Raw genomic sequence first — 11401 nt, 5'->3', positions numbered from 1 at the left:
ATAAACCTCACTGGTTAACTAGATGGATTAGAACCTGGCTGCTCTTGGAGCATTTTGAGTGCTTGAATGATGTATTTAGCCAGACATGATCCTGGCTCAACATTTTTTTTTCGGTTCTTCTGGAACAACATTCCTAGCAAACCAATACTAAGAAGTTATTATTTATTGTCAGAGGCGTAGCCATGATTTCAGAAGTGAGGGGGACAGAAATGTCAAGTGTAATACCAGTTTTTTTTTTTCCTTTGTCTAACTGACAGGTTTTTATATATTTTTTCCCTATACTGTCATAATGACAATTTTATGATTAGGTTTATGTACTGCAAACATGTGTGCATCATGGATTTTTATGTAAAAAAAATAAATATATTTTTAATAGCCTCATTACTGTAATTAAGGCTGTCAATTAGAATTGCATTATTCATTAACTTTATTGTTAAAAATAACCAGAGATGGCTTGAAAAAAAAAATCTTATATTGTAGCAATCATGAGTTTATTGACTTCATGTTTCATCAGTCAAAAGTTTTCTGCTTTTTATTCAGCTTCAACTATAGCTGGATGCTTTTGTCCATATAAGGGATTTCTTGGATTTTCCCTCCGGCTTCGAGTATGAATGAAACTGAACATACATTACATGAGAGTGTTTAGCGCCATGGCCTCGTTTTGAATAAGAATAAAACATCAGGTCATGCATAGACTATCGTGTCTCTTTGAATTTAAGCCTAGATTTATTCACATTAGCCCATGAAAACCTATTGTTGAAACAATAGGATGATACAAATGTTGCTCAAGCACTTAACCTAACCTTGATGCTAAAATCTAAAATCCATAAAAATGTATAATAATATAATTATTTTTATCTTGTGATCAATCACAATAAATTAACACGTTAAACCGATGGCTCCAAAAAGGAGCAAACATGTAATATAAAAAAATAACATATTAATAAATATAAAATAAAATGATTATATTAGAATTATATTATTATTATTATAAATTATAAGTATTATATTTAGCACAAAATATTAAATGAAATATTATTAGTACAAAATAAAATAAAATAACCAATAACTATGCCTATAATAATAAATTCACACAACTGTTGTTAAATGTGCAGCCTAAAATCTGATTGGTTTACCCAAGAAAATAAATAAATACAGTTATTTATAATATCTCATTATTTTATTATGATCAAGTACAATGAATTAAGGCACTAAAATAAAATCATTATATTAAACGTATTATATCAATATATTCAAATAAAACAAACCAATACATTTATTCAATAAAATATCAATTGCATAAAAAAATTAAATAAATCACCATTAAAATTAGAAGAAAATAACAGATTGTCCAAGTACCAACCTAACCCTAAAAGCTGATTGGTTGATCCATGCGGATGTTGGTCCATGAACATGACCTACTTGGCTAAACCACATTATTTTTTATTATTTGTTGAAAAATCCGAACAGAAACTCCAGATCAACTGTGAATAAGTTATTCAAACACCAGCAGGTCATAAAAGACCCCCCACTCATATATTCACATATACCGTTCTGCTGACTGAAAACACACACACACACACACACACACACACACACACACACACACACACACACACACACACACACACACACACACACACACACACACACACACACACACACACACACACACACACACACACACACACACACACACACACACACACACACACACACACACACACACATACTGGTTTATGTGGATTAGCCAGACTTTTTCTCCAAACAGGCCCGGTGGTGGTTTAGATGGACTACCCTTTCCTGAGGTCCTAGAGCTATGAGAGTTAGATTAAAACACTCAAAAAAATTTGGAAAAAATTCAGGACACTTTAGACTTCAGATACACCCTTCAGAGCGTGATACACACCACCCTAAAACTATTGTGGTTTATAGAGACAGTTCTCTTTTTGAAGAATATGTGACTTATAAGGACCAAAACAAACATTATTGGGACTTTAAAGGGACAATGACGTCACTTGCTCATTAACATAAATACACATTATCATAAATACACATTAACCTGACACCACCAAGCATTAATGGGACTTGAATTATTATTTTATTGCACAACTCTAACATCACCATTGTTAGTTGGTGACACTGACTAACAGCCAGATAACAGCCTGTAAGAGCTAAACAATAGATTGTCACACAACACCAGTGCCATGACAATGAGAATGGAGCAAAAAAGGTAAAATAAGTCATTCTTACCCAACTTCAAAAGACCCATGGTTGCTCATAACAAAAAATAAAAAAATATATAAAATAAAATAAAAGCTGTTTTACAGTTTGCTTTTGTGACGGCCTCTATTTAAAACATTAAAGGAACTTTGGACTTTAGCTTATTCGTCGTATCCCCCAGAGTTAGATGAGTCCACACACCCCCTTCTCATCTCCGTGCGTGCCGTAACTCTGTCTGACGCACCCACCGCTAGCCTAGCTTAGCACAAAGACTGGAGGTAAACGGCTACAGCTAGCATACTGCTCCCAATAAGTGACACAATAACGCCAACATTCTCCTATTTACATGTTGTGATGTGTATAGTCACAGCGTGTACAAATAACAAGGTCACATGAGACACAGCATCTTCTAACCGTATACATACGGGGAACTATATTCTCAGAAGGCGAAGCACTGCTACTGCGGAAGGATTTGCTCGCAGGACCTGAGAAGCCCGTGGTGAGGAGCAGAGAGTTCGCTCAGAGGGTTGTGCTAATCACTCCAGCCAGCAGTGCTTCGTCTTCTATATAGTTAATTCTATGAGAATATAGTTCCCAGTATGTATACGGTTAGAAGATGGCTGTGTATCATGTGACCTTGTTATTCATACACACTGTGACTATACACATCACAAAATGTAAATAGGAGAATGTTGGCGTTATTCTGTCACTTATTGGGAGCAGTATGCTAGCTGGAGCCGTTTACCTCCAGTGTTTGTGCTAAGCTAGGCTAGCGGTGGGTGCGTCAGACAGAGTTACGGCATGCACAGAGATGAGAAGGGTGTGTGTGGACTTGTCTAACTCTGGGGGATACGGCGAATAAGCTAAAGTCCCAAAAGGTCGGCGTGTTCCTTTAACACAAACATAGAAACACCACCACAATTGTTAGTGTATTTAAATCTTTTCTTTTTCTGACTGCCTCTTTGCAGCTATTCCTCTATTTCGAACAAAGTCCCTTATATTTTGCACTGTTCTTTGTGCCAACACGGGGTCTTCCACCAGTTTGCAGTGACTGCATTCAGTTTTGGTGGCCAGTTTTCCCCTGCTTATATGACCTTTGAAGTGTCGCATTACTGCAGCGACCTCAGCCTTAGACCACACTTTCTTTGCCACTCTTCTGGATCCATGTTCCTCATCAGCATACTTCCCTGGAAGATAGGCAAACAAAAATGAATAGATCACTAAATGTGTTGTCCAGTTTAAGCCATCAAAACATGAGGTCAGTTAATGCCACAGTTGACAAGAAATTGCAGTTTACTTTTCTTAATTCACTTTGGGTATCAGTTGGTGTCTCACTCGATGTGATTTCACCAACTTTACTAGCCCACATTAGAGTGCGGACAATATGGAGTATTATTAGAATGTCTGCTGTTCATCTATTTATGTGGCCAAACCTTTTGCTATTTGAATTAATTGCAGTAAGTAATACTATAATTAGTAACGTGTCTTAAGTAATTTTGGCATTGTACTTTAACACACCGTATTTTAATTGAAACCAAGACTATGGGGTTTAAGGTCTGATTCTCAGTTTAAATCTGATTTCATAAGGTTAACTAAATAGTGTTGGAACTTGGTCTGAAAGTTTAGTCTTGATATTGAAACTGTACGTAACAATCAGCTTAATACTACTTTTAACCTCTTAATCTTCCAGATTTTGTGGCATGTTGTGACTCAGTCATCAAGACCAATTCATTTTTAGTCTTTTAACCAACTTGCTAAAAAGAGAATTAATAGAACATACTCATGGGCAATCAAGAGAACATGTGAAGAGGAGGAGGTAACTTTACTTTTACCTCAAATTCAGTATACATTTCCTGATAATAAAGTAAGTGTATATGCTCCCTTGCAGACAAGATGTTTTGTACAAATGCAGTAGAGTTAAATTTAGGGCTATTCATTTATATCTCTTTCTTTAAGATTACTCTTGCATTTTGATAGTTGAATACATCACAAAGACGTGCATAATAATGTTAAAGGGATACTTCACCGTTTTTTCATATTAAACTATGTTATTCCCTTAACTAAGACGAGTTGATGCATACCTCTCTCGTCTCAGTACGTGCACTTAATCGCTCTGGCGCGCGGCGACACTTATAGCACTTAGCTTAGCCCAGTTCATTCATTAGGGACCAAACAGAAATGAAGCTAGAAGCGACCAAACACCTCCACGTTTTCCCTATTTAAATACAGTTACACAAGTAGTTACATGACCAAGTATGGTGACAAAATAAAACATGGCACTTTTCTAAGCGGGTAAAAAGGATAACTATAATGTATGGCGGAATAGCACTTGGGACTCAAGAGCACTTCGACTTGGCGCAGTAAAAAGTCACGCTTGAAAAATCCTCTCCCTCTCACTTCTGTCATTAGAACCAACGTGACTTTTTACCAGAGGCAGACAGAGTACACAGCTTCATTACTTGAGTAAAAGTACAGATACACCTTGCTAAATTTTACTCAAGTACAAGTAAAAGTACTACAGTCAGATGTCTACTTAAGTAAAAGTACTGAAGTACTTGTTTTTAAAAGTACTTGAGTATCAAGAGTACATTTTCTAAATATTGCATTACTACTGCCACAGTGCTTACATTGGTAAACACAGCAAACACTTGAAGCGAAAACTATCATTAACTTGTTCAAAAAATTGAAATAGTCTGGCGAGGTGGGGCCACGGGTTGGCACATTCCCGGGACGGACCTGCTGCGTCTTCATCCATTGTTTCATCCATGGTTTCGTCTCTTATCTAAATCTGACCATGGAGTTGACCTTTGGCGGAAAGCTGAAGGTGATTGCTGATAGGCTGTCCCAATCAGTGGCGCCTGCACAATCCAATCACGTTTGAGAGGGAAACAACAAATTGAGGGTTTCCGAGATTTTTCTTTTTCTTTTTTAGAAGTAACGGGTACTCACGGTTATGGATAGAAATGTAGTGGAGTAAAGAGTACAATATTTGCCTCTCAAATGTACTTGAGTAAAGTCATGAGTACTCCCCAAAAATGATACTCGAGTAAAGTACAGATCCCTCAAAATTGTACTTAAGTACTGTACTCAAGTAAATGTACTCCGTTACTGTCCGGCTCTGCTTTTTACACCTAGTCGAAGTGCTCCCAGTGCTATTCCGCCATACACTACAGTTATCCTTTTTACCCGCTTAGAAAAGCGCCACGTTTTATTTTGTGTCACCATACTTGGTCGTGTAACTGTATTTAAATAGGGAAAACGTGGAGGTGTTTGGTCGCTTCTAGCTTCATTTCTGTTTGGTCCCTAATGAATGATCTGGGCTAAGCTAAGTGCTATCAAACTGTCGCCGCGCGCCAGAGCGATTGAGTGCACGCACTGAGATGAGAGAGGTATGCATCAACTCATCTTAGTTAAGGGAATAACAGTTTAATATGAAAAAATGGTGAAGTATCCCTTTAAGGGAGTTGGGCAAAATAAGAATCTCATTGTAGGGTATAAACCACTGTGTTTCTTCTGTGCATAGACAATAAACGTCTTGAATCTGAATCTTACCTTCAGAGGGAGGTACACTCTCACTTACTGTGGACGACACAAATGACACTGATCCTGTTGAAAACAATTTAACAAGTTACTTTTGTCACAGGAAAATATACATTTTATCAGCAGTGACTATGAATTGAGTTAACATACCAAAGTCTCCCATGTCATGGTCTTGCTCTGTGGTTGTAGAGTCAGAAACCATAGGCTCCACAGTTCCAAGCTCTGATGCGGTGAGATCTGTGTTGCTGTCATCAGATTCGCTCCCACTGTCTTCAGCATCACTTAACGCAATCTCATCTGGAAAATGGCATTAGTAAAACTCAGAGGTGTAAAGAGTACTTGAAAACCATACTTGAGTAAAAAGACAGATACCTTGCAGCATAAATTACTCTATTACAAGTTACCAATACGAGTAAAAGTGATTAACAATACTTTAGTATTTTACTTCTACTAAATCTAGGCTCAAAGATGCACTAGTCCTTGACACCTGAGACAGGCAGGTGAAAATAAGAAACAATTGATTTGTAAAATGAGAAGTCATGTTTATTTTCTAAAATCTAAATAAAACTGAACACCTCAATAGTCTAATAAATCAGGGTCGACACAACAGCCTCTTAAAGGGATTGTTCACCCAAAAATGAAAATTCTGTCTTCATGTAGTCAACCTCAAGTTGTTCCAAACCTGTATTTCTTTGTTCTGCTGTACACATAGATAGATATTTTATATATTTTTAACCAAGCAGATCTTGCCAGCCATTGACTAGTACAGCAGAACAAAGACAAGTTTGGAACAACCTGAGGGTGAGTAATTATGACAATTTTCATTTTTGGGTGAACTATCTATTTAAACGTCTACAAACTCTCAAGTCTCAGTTAAGCTCAAGTGCACAAAAAGGCCACACGTAAACCAATATCCTTCAAAAAGGCCTTGTCAATATGGTGGATAAAAAAAATTTATGTTAAGTCAAATTAAATAGTCAAAGTCTACTTGCACTGGATGTGCTGGTTTTGGACTCATCACTGGCTGCAGTCCTGACTTCATCTAAATCAAACGTCTGCGATTTAGCACCTACTAATGCACTCGCATTCATGTAAAGTAGACTTGTTGACAAGTTTGGGTGAGTAAGGGCAAAACGCACAAGATATAGTTCAGTCAATGCCACTTAGATGGAAATATCACTTCTTTATAGCAAAAACAAACTGCTGCAGAAAAAGTTAGGTGCCATGCAAAATGTAATTTGTAATTGCATAACTTTTTGGCTACTTTGTAGTTGTACTGTTACTAATTACATTTACTCAAATAGTTTACAGCTCTGGTAAAACTCTCATAAATAGCTGGACATAAAAATCTGTGGTTGAAATAGCCACATCAAATAAGGAAAAGATAGTACTTGGTTTTGTACTTGCCACTTTTTGCAAAGTAACTATTTTTACTTGAGTAGTTTTGAGCTATTATACCTGCGTTTATGTTTAATGTGGTCCATGAGCACATAAGATAAATGATTACACAATCTGATATTAGGTTCATATTTAAAGTAATTCGACTGCACCTACACAAACATAATTTTGAATTACTGTCCAGCCATACTGTAGACTTAAGTTTATATTTCTGAATAGTAGTCCTCGACTCATACTTGGACATGAAAGGTGATTTTTTTTTTCTTGGAAAGGGATGCTGACTACGCCAAGTCTAGATGATTATAAATTAACATTCAAAGGAAAAAACAAAAACTCAGATAATATCTACAAGGGCTAATTTCTGTACAAACCTTCAATTTCAATCTCATCCAGTGACTTCCCCTGCATGCTGGAAAGGTTTCCTTTCTCCATTGACAAAAGGAGTTTGGAAATCTTAGCCAGTTGTGTTGTGGGAACTGGTAATCTGTAGAAGTCGCGGTGAACACGGATGTCGTGACCCAGGAAATCTGCAACCTGATCAAGTTCATTGTGTTTTAAATTAAGGACTTGTGAGAGTGTGGCAACATGTTTCCTGAGTTGCGTTGACCTAAGGTACTCAGGGTGCTTTGCTCCACACTGGCTTGCATGAACATGCAAACAATCATGTCCTCTGTAGTGGCTCATTGACGTTGGTCTTGCAAACAGGAAGACATTTATGGCACAAATGCCACATTCAGTTCTTCTACTGGCAAGTAGTGACAAAGCATATTCTGACTCTGAATCAGGTATGTATTCCTTGTCAGACATGTCCTCAGCATCATCAGATGATATTTGGTCCAATTCTGGATGTGGAATTTTGTCCTGATCTGACAGCAGTTCATCCTCAGAAGCCTTAGGAGACTGCTGCGCCTGAATTGGTGAGAAAGCAAATTATTTGACATGGTGATTGAATCTTATAGCCAGTTCAAGTTCAACACTCACTTAGTAGATACTCACCTGTGCTGTGCTGTTAAAGTCATCTCTTTTAATTTGCTTGAGGCAGGATTTATGCCAGACCCCTGAACAAACTGGAACACATTTGAGTAAAATAATGTTAACACTGCAGGTCTATTTAAGTGGTTAGAGCACAACACATTACACTCTATACTAATTCACTAAATATCTAACCTGTGCATCGATAGCCAAGCCACTTGAAGGAAGATACGGGTCCCACACAACGAACACACTTGTCCAAGGAGGATACTGTTGCGCACACAAGGCGGTGTTTTTGACACTGTTGGCGAAAAATTTAATTGTAGTATTTATTTATGCCACATAGTTTGGACAAAGATATTTTATATTTACGCCACATAGTTTGGACAGAAAGATATTTCATATTTACATGTCGATATCCAATCATTTTAAATCCAATACCAATGTGACATTTAATTTACCTCATACATATGATTACCCTTTTATTGCATTTTGTTATTTATAGCGTATCTTATTTATATGCAGCTTATTTAAAGCATATCCTATATGAAGATATACCTTCTTCATATTTTTAAATTGTAGATGGGGAATATGTAGTTAGCCTCAGTGCCAGGAGCTGACTTCTTGTAGCCCAGTATAACTAATAGGGTGCCTATCCATTACATGTAACCAAACATCTTAGAATTCACATTTAACCAACATACAGATCCAATGCAGGCAGTCCAAGTGTTCTTAAAAACCAAAGTGACGCCTCTGGGGACGGGACCCTCTAAACTGTATGGACCTCCCAAGTCATATTTGGGTGGGGTTCAGTGTTAGATACACATACACTCAGATATTATACTGACTGTCCTTCCATTCCATTGTCCACATAAAGCATGTTCTACTCAGGTGACTACACACACACACACACATACACTCAGATATTATACTGACTGTCCTTCCATTCCATTGTCCACATAAAGCATGTTCTACTCAGGCGACTGTCCACATAAAGCATGTTCTACTCAGGTGACTACACACACACACACACACTCAGATATTATACTGACTGTCCTTCCATTCCATTGTCCACATAAAGCATGTTCTACTCAGGCGACTGTCCACATAAAGCATGTTCTACTCAGGTGACTACACACACACACACATACACTCAGATATTATACTGACTGTCCTTCCATTCCATTGTCCACATAAAGCATGTTCTACTCAGGCGACTGTCCACATAAAGCATGTTCTACTCAGGTGACTACACACACACACACACACATATATTGAAATAGGTTGACAGATTTAACATTTTGCCACAAATAAGTTGTACATCAAATTTAATTTACCTCTCCAACCTTGGTGAGTGGGCCGAGCTCTGGACTAGTCTGATTCGGGTGGCTGACGGCTGTATGGGTGCACTTGCTCTCAGTGGTCAGCTGTAGAAGATCAAACAGAGACAAAGGACAATAAAGAGAAAGTCCTGGGAGCGTGATACTAGAGAGGACATTTGACATCTGAATAAAAAAAGAAACCATTCTAGTGTTGACAGAAAGACAGAGGAAAACCTTGCTTTAAAACTCACTGACAACTTTTCTGATATTAACAATCAAGTGCAAGATATTAATAAAAATCTATCTTTTGTGAGGACATACCTCTTCAGTATCATCAGTTGTGGAAGGGGGATTTGTGGTACAACACATCTTTGGAGACATTTCATCATCAAGGCCCTGTAAAAAGGAAAAAACAAACAAAAAATATTGTAGACCGTGGACTATGAAAACTACACTGATGAACACATTTGTGTTCACCGCGACTTCTACAGATTACCAGTTCCCACAACACAACTGGCTAAGATTTCCAAACTCCTTTTGTCAATGGAGAAAGGAAACCTTTCCAGCATGCAGGGGAAGTCACTGGATGAGATTGAAATTGAAGGTTTGTACAGAAATTAGCCCTTGTAGATATTATCTGAGTTTTAGTTTTTTCCTTTGAATGTTTGAATGCAGCTTATTTAAAGCATATCCTATATGAAGATATACCTTCTTCATATTTTTAAATTGTAGATGGAGAATTTGTGGTTAGCCTCAGTGCCTGGAGCTGACTTCATGTAGCCCAGTATAACTAATAGGGTGCCTATCCATTACATGTAACCAAACAACTTAGCATTCACATTAAACCAACATACAGATCCAATGCAGGCAGTCTTAAAAACCAAAGTGACGCCTCTGGGGACGGGACCCTCTAAACTGTATGGACCTCCCAAGTCATGTTTGGGTGGGGTTCAGTGTTAGATACACACACTCAGATATTATACTGACTGAAGCTTGAAAAAGCATGTTTAGACAATGTCCTTCCATTCCATTGTCCACATAAAGCATGTTCTACTCAGGTGACTACACACACACACACACATACACATATATATTGAAATAGGTTGGCAGATTTAACATTTTGCCACAAATAAGTTGTACATGAGATTTAATTTACCTCTCCAACCTTGGTGAGTGGGCTGAGCTCTGGACTAGTCTGATTCGGGTGGCTGACGGCTGTATGGATGCACTTGCTCTCAGTGGTCAGCTGTAGAAGATCAAACAGAGACAAAGGACAATAAAGAGAAAGTCCTGGGAGCGTGACACTAGAGAGGACATTTGACATCTGAATAAAAAAAAATAAACCATTCTAGTGTTGACAGAAAGACACAGGAAAACCTTGCTTTAAAACTCACTGACAACTTCTTTGATATTAACAATCAAGTGCAAGACATTAATAAAAATCTATCTTTTGTGAGGACATACCTCTTCAGTATCATCAGTTGTGGAAGGGGGATTTGTGGTACAACACATCTTTGGAGACATTTCATCATCAAGGCCCTGTAAAAAAGAATAAACAACAAAAAAAGATCAATTATAATAAATATCTTGAAGACAAGATGTTCCCTGTGTAGCATTCAGTGAAAAGATATCATGGCTGTATTTCAGTGAGTGTTTTGTGGAAAACATGTAGTCTCTGAAACGGTTCTTTAGTCACTGAACAGGCCACATGACTACAGTCTGTAGACTATGAAAACTACACTGATGAATACAGCATTTGATTACTTTGTTGTTTATCTATTGTCAGCCAACTTCGTAGAATGATTGCACTTCTAGAATAATTGACTAAGCTTTTACATGGAGTGAGGTGTTAGTCCTTTTATAGTTCTTAGATTTGCTATGATTCTTTTAAATGACATCTTGTCATGAATTTTCGTCAGTGCTGTTGAATGGGTGCCTTTCCATTA

The 11401-nt window shown here is 37.5% G+C and overlaps 1 protein-coding gene across 1 annotated transcript; it reads right to left on the bottom strand.

Moving 5' to 3' along the window:
- Positions 1–2406: 2406 nt before the first annotated feature.
- Positions 2407–8459, bottom strand: LOC309499209 (uncharacterized protein). Its single transcript, XM_082170379.1, has 6 exons — positions 8329–8459; positions 8158–8228; positions 7533–8070; positions 5914–6060; positions 5776–5829; positions 2407–3410 (listed from the first exon to the last, which is right to left on the bottom strand). Exons 3-6 carry the CDS (start codon positions 7966–7968, stop codon positions 3157–3159), a joined length of 891 nt encoding a protein of 296 aa, XP_082026505.1. The 5' UTR covers positions 7969–8070; positions 8158–8228; positions 8329–8459; the 3' UTR covers positions 2407–3156.
- Positions 8460–11401: the final 2942 nt, after the last annotated feature.

This window comes from Leuciscus leuciscus (assembly GCF_965113295.1).
Source record: "Leuciscus leuciscus genome assembly, chromosome: 5".
NCBI classification, from domain to species: domain Eukaryota; kingdom Metazoa; phylum Chordata; class Actinopteri; order Cypriniformes; family Leuciscidae; genus Leuciscus; species Leuciscus leuciscus.
Note: the sequence above shows the minus strand (reverse complement) of the source record. Positions and strands in the feature narration are given on the sequence as shown.